Consider the following 17043-nt stretch of genomic DNA (forward strand, 5'->3'; position numbering starts at 1 on the left):
CTCTAGCCACCACACCAATCTGATTCCCACTTTGACTCATTTTTTATGACTATCAAATAATTTCAAAATTCACAACTTCATGGTGGTTATGATTCTTACTTAAGAAGTCTGCTACAGTTCCACCAGTGGGCCACTTCTATAGGTTCATCCTCTAACCACTGCTTACAGAGGGTAAGTACCACACTTGTTGGTCTTCTGTAAACGAAAGCAGGTAGAGGAACACAGAGTAGCCACCATCAGGTCCCACTCAGCAGAGGAGTACGGTAGAGACCCTTACTGAGAGCCTGCCGCAGCACCGTCCTTCAGAATGTGGCAGAAATTTGGGCCCACTGTTGGGTCACAGTGTTGCTACTTTCAGATAACACTGTTGCAGCCTACCTGCCAAACTGAGGCCAGTTTCAGACGTTGCCAGACACAACACTTGGGAGGCACCAATCCTATTTTTTCAACTTTGGTTGTCAAACTCAATTGTTAATTGAATTGTGTGACTTAATTGATTGTGGGATCATGTAATAATCAGAAATTACAGAATGTATGTTGAATAAACATTGGGGATTAAAATTACAAGCAGTGGAATCATATAAAATATAGATCTTGAAAAGTTTAGCTTTGCAATTACGATTTTCACAATAATTAATTTGCTGCATTTTAGGTTCTATAAATTTTGCTGAATAGAGGTTCTACTTATATATTTAGTGGCAGTTGCACCTAAGTCAATATTTATAACATAAATGCCCTAAAAATAATTATTAATTCTTTCAATTTCATTGCCAACTACTGCGTAAGAGGCGGAGACTAATATGCTTTAAACTGCTTAAATATTCCTCACTCTTTTCTTGAAAACAAGATTCCATTATATAGGTACTCTATTAGGCCACATACCATCTACACAGGAGCTTTTTATGTTTTCTTAACCACCACACACATCTCCGGGGAATTAAGGTGACTATAATATTTATTAACAATATTATATCTATATTTAAGAACAAAAATTTTCATGGTTCTTGTGATTATCTCAGCAAGTCAACGAAGGCAAGCAAAATAGTGTTAGGGATCAGGCTAGTGTTGGCTTCGCACCCAGGTTCACATCCCAGCAGAAGCACAGAATTGTCTAAATTTGCCTGATCCCTGCAAGTGTGGAAAAAACTTCAAACTGCACCACTTCATTTGTTCTATGGGACATCAAGCTGTCGTTCCCTTGGTGTCTTTCATTAAGGGCAGGTTAATGACAATGCCAAGTTCCTCTCTATCTACCCTTCTCAATGTCGCAATGATCTAAGCTCTCGGTTTCCCCCTCCAAATAATATGCCATGCCAAAAGAGATGCCACGTTACTGCACACTTCTAGAGTCCTTTAGAACCAGAATCCACCTCTCCAAAACCAAACTTTTGCCAAATCCTTGTGTTTTATGAGGTAACAGTGATGCTGCTCAAGAAAGGGGGTACAACAGGTCATTTTTTTGTAATTGACATTCATTTATTTATACCGAGTCTGATGCGGCCACTTGGACCCCTCTTCCTCAAACCCAGTGAAATCATACATGGGCATTTTTTATGAGACCCATTTTGAGGTAAACTGCAGTAATGTCATCGTGTTATACTATATTCTCTCTTAGAAGAAGAAGTGGGAGATTTGCAAGCACTTTGAGAATAGAGAAAAATCTGAATAAAGAAAATAGATATTTTCGACATTTCACTGCACTTAACCCTTTCGCGCGGAATGCCTCACCTGTGCGGCGAGGATTTTCTTCCCTAAACAACGAATGCCACACCAGTGCGTCCTGAATGTTCTTACCCTAACCAACGAATGCCGCGCCTGTGCGGCACAGGTCGAAAAAAGTAACCGTCGCGGACAAAATAGACCCACGGACGCGGTCGCCCCTCACGATCCGCCATAGCGCGAGCCCAGTCCCATCTTCGGCCGCTCAGGTCGACCTTTTCCTATCCTCTCCACGTGGTCAACTGCTGTTATTTGCAGTGTGTTTTCCAAAAAAATATTTGTTGCTTATTTTTGAAATTCAATGCTAGAAATGAATTCATCTTTTTTTGCTGACCACATGGAAATTTCAAACAAAATTCTAACGTTAATCTCAACGAAGTTATAGAACAACTAGTAAATATACTTAATTCGTCTATATCAACGTTAGAACTTCGTTTAAAATTTCTGCACGCTCAGAAAAAAACACAAAATTCATTTTGAATGTAAAAAAATAGGTGCGAGCAACAAATATTTTCATAGATTTTGCATCAACATTTTAGCCAGTTGACCGCAAACTCGTGCTAGGAAGGGGCTTTTAATCCTTCTAGGGTCTGGGACAGAGGCCGAGGAAAGGGATAGGTGCCCTCTGAGTTGGGTCCAAAAATTGCTAGGGAGGGAATCACTGCCTTCAGTTGACGCGAAAACGCTTCGTACAAGGGAGTAAAGAAAACTTTCAAGAGACTCGTGTTGAGGAAGAATTTCGCTGAACCAAGGTCCGGTGCGAAAGGGTTAAACATGCATCTGTGGACCATTTTTAGGGCACACTCATGAACACGTTCCAAGGCTGCAGCGAGAAATTTGCCACCTCAATCAAATTATTTTTTTTAAAAGGAAATGCAAACTATAAAACTACTGATTTTGTCTCTACTTATATTGTCACGAGTAGCTTTTCAATTAGACCTCCAGCAAGAAACACATTTTTTTAAACCTACACTTGATAAGTAAAATTGATAAACTCCTTCTTTTCCTGTCTCCAAAGTGTGTAGCACAAAGTCATAAAAAGTTATTTTCAAATTCAAAGATTTCAAATTTTGATGATTCACTAAAACAAACAACATAAATGGTAGACCGTCTTTAATTAATGATGCCCCAAGTAAGCAACACTCTACAAGAGCAAGTGAGGCCAAATTTCTAATACAACTTACATCTACATGGTCATGACCTTTAAAATTGGTCTAGAAATTGCTCTCTCAAATTCTACATATTATATCAAACACATACTAATTGAAAAAATATACAAGTTCAACTATTTCATTTGCATACACGGTATTGCTGAACGTGATTTTTAAAAAAGCAAATACTTTTTAAACAAGGAAAGAATAATTAGTTATACTCAAAGAGCTACCATAGTGCCTGGAGAAAGGATACCTTCTTGAAATGCTCTAAATTTAGAAGTGTAGAGACAAACCTCTTTATAGCAAACCTCTGTACAGCAAAACACATATATTCAGAAAAAAATATATGGTCCTGATTTGACTCCATTTATGTAATGCATATGCAATTTCATCTTCACACAGCAAACATTTCCGCGCAACAAAACTTTTTGCACAAAAAGATTTTTCACATCTTTAGATGAGAATATCTTTATCTCTTTATTGAATTTAGGAACTAACATTCCAGATTTTACCACGATCCCTTGTGCATGGTGCAAATTGCCAAGAGTGGCTAAAAAATAATTTCTGTTGCATTGTTTTGAAGACTCTAAAAATGCTCATTTTGAATATAAGACATTAGAATTTGGACAATTTCTGGAAGGGAAATATAACTAAATGGGGCACCACTCACATAGGCGGATCTTGGGGGGAGGCATGGGGGCACGCCCCCCCCCCCCCAGACCCTTAAAAAATATGCAGGATTTTTAATACGGTCCCGTTATCATTGCATTCGTTTTATATTACAGGGTATCCTTGATACCCCCCAGAACAAAATCCTGGATACAACCTTGCTTGTGCACCCCCAGAAAGAAATCCTGGAATCGCCCTTGACCATTCATGTCGGAGATGTCAACTTATTGCACTAGCCATATGTGGCAGACACAAATCATCTTGCTCCATAACAACAAGTCATGATACAATGTCAAGGGCAAAGAGGATATCAAGTTAAAATTTATGGAGTGTCTTCAGAGATAAAAGATAGAGAAATAACATTTGCTGAGCAAATAGCACAATACATATAATTCATCCCGTGATGAGTTTTTATTGCATTAGAAACTTGTTAACCTCTACACAAACTATTACTCAATGTAAAAAAAATAAATCCCCTTGTCCCAAGAAGTTTGCTATGAAGAGATTTGACTGTATCAATTTATATTTTCAATTAAAATCAGTTGGAAGACGATTTTAAGCCAAATTTTAAGGAAGACTTTTAACTTTGTTCCATATCAATCACTGCCTCTGGATGACAGCTGAAAACAGCAAAAATAGAAAAATATTGGAAACAGAATGCAATCCCATCTATCTGATGTACCGCACAAAAAGTGGAATTCATGTTTCAGGACAGAATTAAAATGCTACAAATAATACCAGGTTCACAATTTTAGGAAAAATGCTTTGTCTTTCCAGGATAAAGAATAAGATATCAAAATCAGGGCACAATGATTAATACAATATCAACAGAGGAGTCATAATAATTTATATAAATTGAAATAACTAAATACAAAATAAATCATAGATGTATGAGATAGGTACATGCAAACATCTATAATAAAAAATATTTTATAACAGCCATTTTAGTATCAATGGAGCCTTTCATTTTTTCCATCAATAAAATTTTTCTGTGCCAAACCTTCAATAACCATTGTAAATGGATTGAGGCAAACCCATCCTGTCTGATATTTAAATAGTATTTCATTAAATTAAATATATATATTTTATACTACGTACTGATTATATGTATTTCATTAATAACTGCTAAAAATCTATGGTCAAATACTTCATAAATAATAAACATCAAAGAGATCTACAGTGACAGCAAAAATAGCTTCAATATGAAAAATATTCACAAAAATTACTAGATAGTGAGACCATAATGATGTAATGTATTTGATCACGCATCATCGTCGACAATTCCTACATTTGTCATCAGATCATGATACTGTTGAGGTTATCACACATCTTCAGTTCATCAAACATCTCATGTTCTTCCAGGCTATGTCAGAGGCTGTAGCCATTAATAATTTCTCCTTATTGGTTACTAAAAACTGCAGTAGCACACATTAGAAACATGAGAAAATATTACAATTTTACAAAATGCTACCATAGGTCAAAACTTGACAACTTATTGCCACTACAAAAAGGCTCCTAAACTCCCAATTAAATCTTGGAAATTAAAAAGGTACATACATACTTCCACATCATACATAAAACAGCAACACAGAATACATTCATATAGTGCAAAAAGTTAAAACATGGGACAAAAGGGAGCATTTTCTTTTTAAGATATATATGAAGCAATAAACAAAATGTTTTTGCTAATGTACTATCAATCCCCCTTCTGAAGCCTTCAAAGCATGCAAAACAAACTGTGTTACAATCAATTGATCAATAGGACTTGGATATAAATTTAGTGTAAAAATAATTTCCATGTATAATTACATCATCTTCAATTCCTCAAGACTTATTCTTAGAAACCATCACAAAAGAAATTAGGTCTTTATGAAAACGAGCACATTTGAAAAGAAAACCTAAGGAGGATATTTAAGAGGCAGGCCATATAATAAAATAACATCATGGCCTGCCATGAAAATTTTATGGAAATGACATACTCCTGTCCCACAGTTAAGTAAAATATAACATTTATCTATTTTCCCAGACGATTTGTAGTTATTAAGATTAATGAAGAATCACAGAGTAGTTGAAGTCACCAGGCTGACTCCATGGACTAACACAGTAGGTGGAAGACCTTCTGTCATCATACGTAGTGCCGACAGGTAACGAGTATGAAGATTATTTGGTGCCGATTCTCCCCCTTCATAAGCTTGCAGGGGTCTAGGTGGAGGAGGAGGAGGCAGGTACACAAATGAAAGCACTGTCTCATCTGATGCACGACGAAGCATGCCATTCACACTGAAAAAGGAAAAAGATTTATGGCAAAATTTATATAATATATTCAAAATTTATTTTTTATCAAAATGTACAAAGAAATAGCTTACAATAAGTGGTATGAATCTCAAAGTGCTGCATCAAACATAATGGATTGTAATTAGAATTAATTCTCCTTGATGACAGGAGAAAACAATGAGAGCCCATAATGGTGAATAATAATTCTCTTGGACGACGTGAGAAAACAGGGGGAGTTTTGTAACAGCGAATAGTGGTGTTCAGTCTTATGTATCAGCGCTGCCGATTTTTCTTCCTGAGCAGGTACTTCCAGGACAATTGTGTTTATTATTTATGTGTTAATTTGATTGGTACCCTAATAGCACCAAAAGGATTTTATCTAGATTTAATACGTATCATAGTACATATACACTGTATACATATGATATCTGTATAAAATACATGCAAATGTCCTCTACCATGCAGATAATACCTAGATATTATATGTATTATATTCGCTGCCATAATATGGATTTTATAAAGATTAAATACCGCATAACTTGTCGTAAATCTGTATATTATACATATCTTATACATGTCTGATTAACCCTGGTTACGCCGTAAGGATATTATTTGTATATTTTAAAGATTCTGGTATACATCAAGGACCATGGATCATCAGACAAGTATACAATATGTATAATATACAGATTTGCAAATCTGTATACCTATGTATTTCGAAATCTTAAAAATATACAGATATAATCCTTTAGGTGCTACTAGGGTAAATTAGAAGTGAACACTTCAGGATACTGTTTATATCGATCATCCACAAAATAAATACCATCAGTTTTTATTAAATTATTATTATAGCATCGTTAAGTTCATAATTCAGCCACAATTTCAACTAAGAAGAGCTCAAGACATTGGTGATTGAATCTTGAGATTTGATCTCAGAACCAAGTCTAATACAATTGGTGACTAATCTCAACTTCTGATAGATCTCCATGACTAAAATCTTGGCAATTTATCTCAGCTCTACATCAACTGAAGGTGATTAAGAATTACAAGTTGTAGCTCCCTAAAATTGGCTGAAAATATTTACAGGCAAAGTAATAAATGATATAGCGGAAGTACTACGGCTTTACTCATTCAAAGGTAATAGAAGCAAAGGAAATGAGAAGAAATGTTGGGCAAGATGGTGAGTATGGTGTAGGTAATCACGCAAGATGCATCACAAAAAGTCCAAGCTCAATTTTTGCAAATGAAATGGGAACAAAAGACACTAATCAAACTGAAACTTTGTTTTAGAATGTAGGCAGAAAAGACAGATAATTTACTATGATCAAGGGTAGTTCACTTGCAAAACAAAAAACTATGATTCTATTCCAGCCAATGAAAAATTACTTTGAAATGTATGCCTTTAAGTACAGTAGAAGATCAATAATCCGGAATGCTTGGGACCAGACACATTCCTGGTTAACGATATATCAGTTACCTCAATGTAGGCAACTCTACGACACAGAAAATATTTTTTGTTTCTGAATTAGTTGGCGTCAGCAGAAATGATGACTTGTTGAGTAAAGGGTCAAGTAATGAGAAAAACCCAATCAAATTCATAAATTTTTGGCTTTAAAAAATTCAAAACATTTGAAAAAGATTTTAATCCATAAATCTTGAAGGTAGATAAATCCACAAAGTAATCTTGATAGCATCACTTTTAAATGGAAGGGAAAAGGCACAACATTTTTACAATACGACTAGAAGATCAATATTTCACCCTTCCATATTTTTCAATGTATTCCCGTAGCACATTCCATGTCATTTTCACAAATACAAACATAAGCTTATCAGTAAGTTTCAAATCATCTGATCAGAGGTAATCTCATTTTTAATATATTGCCATAAATACAGGGATGCCGACTTACAAAAAATATTGGGGGGGCCAAAACCAGGGATCTTGCCCCGGGGAAATCTTGTAAGTAGTGAATTACAAGTTATTTAAGCATTTTAGTAGAGTCATATGATCAACATTAGAACCCTGATAACTCGAATCTCAATATCTGGTCACTCCAGGGAAAATCAACAAGCCTGACACATTTTTTCCTCACACACATAACGAATTTTTGAGGGGGCTTGAGCCCCCTCAGGCCCCATGGAGTCGGCGCCAATGCATAAATAATAACTGATTGTGAATATGAACTCTTAAATTTAATAATTAGTATTCGCAGCTAATCGTATAACTGCAGAGAACACAAGTATTTTGGAAAAACTACTTGGCATCAACTTCATAAACACACTTGACCTAGACCACTCGAACTAGACTCATGCAGATAGGCCCTTCAAGCTGCAGGCTCATGACCTATGGTCACCTACCAGACGACCAATTGGAAAACCTAATGCAGGGTGGCCATTCACTCCTCTCAGGGAACGGCTTATCTCAATCCTAGGTCTCAAATATGGGCCAAAAGGAAAGGTTAAAATGTGTTTGTTAAGTACATCCACTTGTGAAAAAAGATTGGTTTGCTAGGCTTGTGCTCTAGAAGCAACTGTCTATTTCACACGTGGACTTTCTAAACATGGCAAATTTCTGATCAAAAAAATATATTTCATTGAACTTACTAAGTAGAAGGTTTTTTCTCTTATTCAGTCAATGTGAATTGTGTTTTTCACCTCATGGGATCATCCTATCTATTTCACAGCAAAATGTTTTTTTTTTTAAACCAATCAGTAATGGGTACTCAATATAGGGAAGTGCTTTTGGTGCCTATAATTATTAGTTTAATAATTATATCGTAATGTTTTCGTAAATGGTAAAACAGAAACTAATATATATTTTAAAAAGTTAGCAGTATCGGGCGATTTATAGTTGAGATATGTTAAGATAAGCATCAGCGGTGCCAATTATGATTTGTTAACATTTAAAAATAATTTGAACACCAACTTAGTCTCATTTCTGGAGGAAGGTAATGTCCACCAAATATTTGGAGAGCACCTTTTGGACTGACGAGGAATCAGTGGATGAAGACAGTGGCTCGATTGACAACTTATGTGGTAGTAAGGTTAGAGCTACAGCAGAGATACTGTTTTTAAAAGCAGGAGAAAATGAAGATGAAAAATTTGATAAGCAAGTGCCCATAATTTCTCAAGAATCAAGGCTGACTAGAGTGAGTCTGTTGCCAGAACGTCGCAGAATTTGAAATTAAAAAACAGAGAGGTAATGGTTGGAGATGTATCTAACTGTATTTTTAAGAAAAAATGAAATTTCAAAATTCATATGGCAGAATAAACAAGATATCAATGGTAAAGAGTCTTTCCTCCCTAGTGCTGACTATTCAGCCCTACAGATTATCTGAATACTTTTGAGCTATTTTCTGATCAACAGATGGTCGACTAGTTACTTGTAACAATAATTATGCGCTGTTCTGTAATTGCCCTTCACCAAATATTTATTTCAAAGAGGTAAAAAAGTGTTCTTGGGCATTATGGGAGTACGGCACCTGCAGTAAAATATTTTTTCGACAGCCTTTTCATAGGTTGGCAGTATATTTCTAGTTCTATTTGGTTACCACAAGGAGAAGAAAAGACGCTTTGATTTTTTTGTTTAAGGACTGATTCTCCTGATGGAGTGGAAGAAGAGGGTATAGAATAGCAATGGTACACTCAGGAACAATCGATTGCCAAAAGAAATATAACCCCGAAAACCATTTTTCAATTTGAGCCATGGGGAAGTTACCAGTGCAGCTGTGACAAGGAACCTTAAGTATAAACCTTGTTCAATGGATAGATAATAGGGTTGTAATGGGTGCATCAACACGGTACGGCGTGCATTCTGTGACTAGCATAGCCACGTGCTTGAGTGGTGCCAAAAAGTAAATGTCTGTGACGACACCAATAAAATTTGAAGTGTACAATGAGAAAATGAGTGGTGCTGACCTCATAGACCGAGGGATAAATTACTGGAGAGTGGGCATGCACCTTGAGAAATGGTAGTCGCCAATTTTGGCGTGGCTTTTGGGAGTCTGTGAACACAACACTGGGATTTGGAGGAGTGGACATATCACAACTAGAGGTATGGAGTCTTGTTGTTCAAGTATACCTAGTTAAGTACGGAACTCGCTCACATCAGGAACAATGGATAAGGAAAAATTCCGGACACCTTGCAGCAAATATTATATAATTCGATGGCATAAACCACATTTTTATTTCCACTTAAAAGGGGAGTAAGATAAAATGTGCTGGGGATTATTGCATGTCTCAAACATGAACGAGTGTAAGAAACGTAACGTTGGTCTTTATGTTGAATGTTTCGCAACTTACGATTCAAAATCTAATGTATAATAAATAAATTAAATAGAGATTTTGTTATAGTTGACGGCGTTTGATTCTTCCCAGAATGGCTTTAGCAGCATAGAGACCCCACCAACGCCCAGCGGTGCCATATGGCACGGGCATGACACACTGGTTCTACGAAACATTTTGGGATAAAAATTTAGGAGCATTTTTCATTGGTCATGTGTACCACATTTTATAAAAATGAACGATGCATGAAAAAAAAACTTTGAACGCTGACAGGTTAAAGAGTGAATATAAACCATTACCAATAGGGTAGTTTCCTTCATCAAAGAAAACGAAAGGCATTGATTGTGATTCGTTACCCACCATTAGTGTATTCATAATACACAAATTATTTTGTTTTTGAAATACCGGTTTAGACGAATGGCAAGGGTCAAATTTTATCCTCATTTGAAAAAGGCCAGATTGGCGCCCATGCGATTCCACTCCACGTGACGTCACAGGGACCTAGTTTCTACACGAGGGGATAGGAGTTATACATCGTCTGAGGTTACCAATGCATGCATGAGGCACAGAGCTCAGGGAAACATGTCTTAATAATCACCTATTAAAACTGGCTAAGGTCGGAAAGTTTTCTTCGTTTGATAAGGTATTAATAAACCTTTTTTAAGCCAAGCGCTACCAGCCAGCAAGGTACTCAGCTACCCGCTAGCATCCTGCGTCCTATCAGCGCTCAGAGCCTCGATCAAGGTCACCTCACAAAGCGGGAGGGGGAACCAGAAATGCGTCGCACGGACTTTTCCCCATCATTCCTACTTAAGCGTCGCATTTTCGCGCGCTTTAAATTTTTCACTTTTCATTTAATCGCGAAAAATAGATCTCATCATTTAAAAATCTAAAAGCGTGAAATACGTACTCCAGGAGTGATAATCTTTCGATTTAGGCAATAAAAAAATAATAGGAAACCACCCTATTATGCGCCCGATATTTTTCATAAAACTGAAGATCTCCTTGGATAGATTTGAAGTAATTTTGGGTGTGCGGCACACAAAATGTAAACTTCAACTCACTTCCATTCCTCTCGTAATTACGTCCAGAAAGTTCGATGAATAGACGTCTTACATTGATGCCGTGAATTCTGATGTATAAAATCACCAGATCTAGGCATACCAAATTATGTAATGAAATATTTTGCAGAAGAAAATGGCAAATAGTTGACTAGCTCCTATGGTATTAGCATAAAGAGAGCCAGCCTCTGAGACCATGGAGGTAGTTTTCGTGACTACTTAAATTGTAAGGGGTTTATAACATCCTATACACCAAATAATGAACAATGTTTGATGGTGTCCAGACAGGCATTAAATAGTTGCTAGCTCTTATCCCCTCATCAAACTTCGTCACCTATGGTGCCATCAGTAATATTTGCTTCGTAAATTTAGAAAAATATGCGAGAAAATGATAAAGCACAACTTTCTCCTAATCTTTAAATTATACCATAATCTATTTGATCATGGGCGTACCCACCGAGGGGCAGGAGGGGGCAGCTGCCTCCCCCTGGAAGCAAAAATTGCAAATGGCTTTAAGGAAAATAATATTTTTTCAAGCAAATAATTTTAAAAACTAATAAAGAGCTGTTACAGTTTCCTTAAAATGTTGATTTCATTCACCTTTCCCATGCTTAAATCTTACCTACAAATTGAACAACCACAGCTTACCCCCCTAGTTTTGATCCTGGGTACGCCCTTGTATTTGATGCACACTTTGGAATTAAACCATAATGTCTTTAAGATATTTTCCTTTGTGAGGAGGCAAAGGAAGATAGTTACAAAATCAAATAGGTAGGGTTTAGCAAATAGTGCTAAAGAACTCATGAAAGTGAGGTAGGACAAGAGGAAGGGCTCAAAAAGAGAGAACTCAAAAACTAAACATAATCTCTTCTCGATAAATATGGTAGTAGAGATGTAAATCACATTAAATGATCTTACATTCCCAAATATTTCTCCATTTCATCAGCCAAAGCTGGGTTTTCTTCATTCATCCATCCCATCCATTCAGACTCTCCAACCATGGCTCCCGGTTTCCGGGGTAAAAGGGCTTCCACTACACCCCACTCTGCCACTGTCTCAATGTCAGCTGCAATCCTCAGCATTTGAAGAAGCTTCCTCAGCTGCTTCTCACCTCCAGGTTGTGCTTGAGCAGGCTCTGTTTCACCTTCCTGATTGCTGCTTGACTGACGTGGAATGGACTGCTCACAAAGAAGCACACGGAGCCTCAAGCTCTTCCAACCGGGAACCTGATGACAATGTCATAACATAGTAAATTACGTAAAGCACGTAGGAAGATGATAACAGAAGAAATACTGACATCAGGAGTTAAATTAAATCAAGGAAATGACTATTACACTGGAATTGACAATAAAAATATTAAAATATGCAGGAGCCCAATAAAAATACAAAAGTTGAAAATTCACTTGCTCATAATCAACTTCGTTCCATACGGGCTAGTGAGGGGCACTGCGAGTGAGTCAGTTCAAATGTGCGACTCAGCTGATAGATGTGTGAGGTGAGAGAGTTTTATTTGGTGAGTCACGACTCCCTCCCCTCCGCAGACCGCACACGACTCCCTTTGTGCACAATGTGCGCTGGAATTGAGCAAGGTAAAGTCAAGACTCCCGGCGCTAACAACTCCCTCAGTGCACAATGTGTGCATTGGAGTCGCGTGTGGTGGGAGTCGGACTCCATGCACACACGACTCCTTTCACGCACACTGTGCGTGTTGAGTCGTGAGCGGTGGAAGTCAGACTCCATGTGCAAACAACTCCTTCTACAAACATTTTCTGTGTGAGGCTCATCGCACGTTCGGCGGGTCAAAGGGAGTACATGGCACTTTTCACTAGTAGCCCACTGCTCACCATTTCACGCCGCTTGAGAGATTCTCCTTATTCATTTTCTGGGTATTACTCTAAAGAACCTCACATGACCCTTATCGTAATTCTCTCTCCTGCATGTTTCATGCATCGTGAAAGAAAAATGGTGGAAGATGCTCATATTAAAGTTTTCGGCAACGGCAAATTTTTGAAAATAATACGAGACAAAAATGAAAATTTTTTCTAACACAAACAACAAAGATTAATCAATGAAATTAATTTTGATTTGTTTACATGATCATGTAGTTTTGGAGAGAATATTTTTTATACAGCAGAATTTTTTAAATTGCCGTCATCTCTAAGCACAGGAGATGGAATACATTTTCCGTCTTCTATGAAAGATATAACGTACCGGCAGAAATGGTTCCTCATTTACTGTAACCTGTTACACATTGTGACTATGCAATACATTATTGATTTGAATACAATTCTTCAAATTCTGATCTAGGAAATGTTGCATTTTAAATGTTCGTTCAGAAATCCTCCCCTCACCACCTTCCCCTCTTCCCCTTTCTTCCACTCCCTCTTCCCCCTTCCTCTCAACCCAGAAGCACTTTGCTGAGTCGCACTGAGCGAGTGGCTTTCAGGAGCACCATCCCATTCAGCCACATCATTCAATCCAGTTTTTCCATCCAAATCAAGATATGGATAAAGAATACACAATAAAACAAACCACCATCCTCAATGTGCCATTATTACATATTTTGGTCCTTATTCATAAAAACAAATATTACTTTCCACTGGGGACCAAGTTCAAAGCTTGCAATTTCAAAAAAATTCATATTTTCAAATTCACCACGGCTACAGCATAGGCTTTTCATTGGGACCAACAGTTCTGCTTTGTAATGTCGAAACTTCGTCTTATCCTGCTTTGTAAAATAAGGGTTCACTGTACCTTGGGTCCCTTCAAAAAGATTCAAACGAAAGTTAAATGCATACAATTAGGAGAATACTAGAATACACAAAGTAAAAATATATAAAAATTCACAATACTGTACCATGTTAATGATGCATGCCAGCTGCAACATAAAAAGACTGGTGGTATCAAAATCCACACTATCAGGGTGAAAAAAATTGATGGGCCAAACATCAATGCGCTTCACATTTCTGGATCTATAAACATAAGAAAAATAACAAGTTAAAAACCAGATGGCATTAATCAATAATAGAGATCAAGAGCTGGGCATTAGGGTGGATTGGAAAAATCGATTTTTTTCAAATTTATCTGGCCCGATGAAAAAAAGTTGCGGGATTGATCGAAAATAAAGCCTGAAAATTTTGAAACCTCTAGGTGAACCCCTGTCCCTCACTCAAATGCAAGGGAGAGGGGGAATGTCAAAATTCGAAAAATTTAGTATTTTGTGGTCATTCCTTATAGATTTTGCCAAGTTAGTGCCCTAACAGATCAAAAATTTTGTGCATTTTGATGTATCTGAGTCCGCGAAGAAAATATTCCAAAGCCCACGCAGCATCGCGGATACAGGAGCAGCAGGCCGCTCCCGTCCCCTCCCCGCTTGCTTCTCCCCCTCCCACGCCTCGAATAAAGCAAAATTCATCCTTCATGTGCTGCTAGGAGGGCATTCATCTTTGATAATATAAATTGGAAGATGGTAGAAGATAAAAAAGGATGGGTACAGAGATACAACTTGCCCCTATTTGGCACCTCGTCAGCATTAAACAAATCGATGTTACCAACTTTTAGAGAAGTGATGAAATACTTTTAGATCCGAGAACGCAGGCAAGGAGCCTACGGTCTATGAAGAGGCCTCTCGAGTAGCTATAAAGGTGTGGGAACTTAGGTGACGCACTTCTCTTCCATGCTATCTGTGACTAAATGGATTTCGCAGTACCACAGGAAGTACTAAAACTTACGGAAAATGCGAATAGGCCAAAAGAAAGAATACTTTGAAAAACAAAACACAAACACTTTTAAAGTTACATTTGAAATTATGCGATATTTGTGCGTATAAGTGCAAAAATATAAAGAAGCGCTGTGAAAAATAAGGTGAGACAATTTCGATCAGCTCGCTGCCTAAGCAATTTTCCCCCAGCTCTATTCGACCCGCAGAGGTGGGGTAAGCCCACGGAATAAAACCATGCATGCTTATGTTACCATTGTACAGTGAGTCCTCGTTCTACGTCACCCCGTTTAACGTCATTTCGCGATAACGTCATGAAAATTTTGAGACCGTCATTCGTTTATCGCACCTACGCTTCGCGATAACGTCAAGTCTTTTAAATTTCGCGCGAAAAAAAAGGCAAGGCGGTGGGCGTTGCAGGTTGTTCGTTTTGAGGGCGGTAGTACAGTCAGTCTAAGCAAAGTGTAAAACGATGGGTTTATTCTTAATTGCGATTACGGTTTTAGCAAAAATTTCTGCAAAATGAATTGTTGCGTAGGTGCGCAAGGTTTTACTTGACATAATAAATAAATGCCTAAAAATGGCATTATTATGGCATAATGTTGATTACTGTCCACAATTTCATTTTGAACCAGAATGTTATATATTTATTTAAGGTTATAATTTTTTAAATATCATCCACAATTTGCTAATCACAATTAATTTAACTCCCCCTTTTTGATGCACAAAGGTTAAGAAAAGACTTCGCTGTTTCACAAAATAAAATATATTTGCGACCGGTTTCGATACAGCGTATCATCATCTGGCAATTACAAGTATCAGTACATAGAATTTATACCCTTGAAGGCGTTGAAGGCGTTTATACCCTTGAACGCCTTCAAGGGTATAAATTCTATCTACTGATACTTGTAATAGCCAGATGATGATACGCTGTATCACAACCGGTCGCAAATATATTTTATTTTGTGAAACAGCGAAGTCTTTTCTTAACCTTTGTGCATCATGAAGCAGTTTCACCATGTTACGCCAACCACCATCGCATTCTTCCCCCTTTTTGGCTGACTTTTGAAAATGTTTCCAGACCTCCCCTGGGAAAATCAAATTAAATTGATGAATTTTTATTTGTTACACATGACACCTTTCAGTGAATTAAAATTATTTTTTTTCTCACAGAAATCTGTTCCAATCAATACAGACTTTAAACCTAAAAAAATGACAGGCCCTTATTTGGTGTTTTCCTGCATTCAGTGTTTAAAATTTTAACACCCCTGAAAACCCTTAAATCATCATTCTGTAGTAGTTGTTAAAAATAATTATTTGTTTATTTTCAAAAAACAGAAGATTTCTAAAGGAATCTAGAGAAAAATCTTTGATGAGTAAAGATCATGATAGAAAGTATCAACACATAAAATTTTGTCTTTGTTCATAAAAATATTGGCAAAGAAAGATATTCCTCTGGCCAGATCCTTTTAAATATTGCTTCTTTAGCCATTATAATACATATACATATACTCACTTTGCTATTGCACTTTTATCCAGTAAGTGAAAGTGGCGACATACGCACACGTTCTTCCTCATCCAAAGGACATCCCAAACCATAGAAACAAATTCTTCCTCACTCGGTCTCTCCCCTTCCTCCATCAGACTTTCATCTTCTTCACCATCTAATCTCCTTGGAGCTAAGGTACATGCCTCTGGAGTTGGATGATGACGTAAGGAAAAACGTTGACGGATGCCTTGCTCACTTTCTCTCCACCCGCCACTCCTTTCTTCTAGGACCCTAGCTTCATGACTATTGAAGATATCCGTATGATATGATGATTCTCTGCCGGAAAAAAATAAACAAGAAAATAAAATATTCTTCAACAAAGCTTTTTTTAAGACAAAACATTAATTTAATATTTAATAGTAGAGTGGATTCCCATTTTACGATGATAATTGATTCTTAGGGACCATTCATTACATTCTGTCATGAAGCATAACAATCAAAAACACACTAAGCAGTCTGATGGATTACATTAATATCAGGGCACTTAAGTGAACACAGATGAGATGTGAAATAAATTAAATTCAAGAAATTAAATCGAAACTTGAAGGTTGTATATGGTGGAAGGGCTCAATACTAACAATGAAAGACTCTTTATTACTTTGTTAAGTGCCTTACATT

General features: G+C 37.1%; 1 protein-coding gene across 5 annotated transcripts in view; it reads right to left on the reverse strand.

The window, feature by feature from the left end:
• Window positions 1-2815: 2815 nt before the first annotated feature.
• LOC124157534 (solute carrier family 12 member 9) overlaps window positions 2816-17043 on the reverse strand; it is a 40897-nt gene continuing 26669 nt past the window's right edge. For all 5 annotated transcript variants that reach the window (XM_046532346.1, XM_046532349.1, XM_046532347.1 and 2 more), the window contains 4 exons: window positions 16393-16701; window positions 14016-14130; window positions 12077-12384; window positions 2816-5822 (listed from right to left, as the gene is read on the reverse strand). In XM_046532346.1, coding sequence (XP_046388302.1) covers window positions 5600-5822; window positions 12077-12384; window positions 14016-14130; window positions 16393-16701 — 955 coding nt within the window. In that variant the 3' untranslated portion in view covers window positions 2816-5599. The remainder of the gene's footprint in view (window positions 5823-12076; window positions 12385-14015; window positions 14131-16392; window positions 16702-17043) is intronic.

The sequence above is a fragment of the Ischnura elegans genome, chromosome 4 (genome assembly GCF_921293095.1).
Source record: "Ischnura elegans chromosome 4, ioIscEleg1.1, whole genome shotgun sequence".
In the NCBI taxonomy this organism is placed as follows: domain Eukaryota; kingdom Metazoa; phylum Arthropoda; class Insecta; order Odonata; family Coenagrionidae; genus Ischnura; species Ischnura elegans.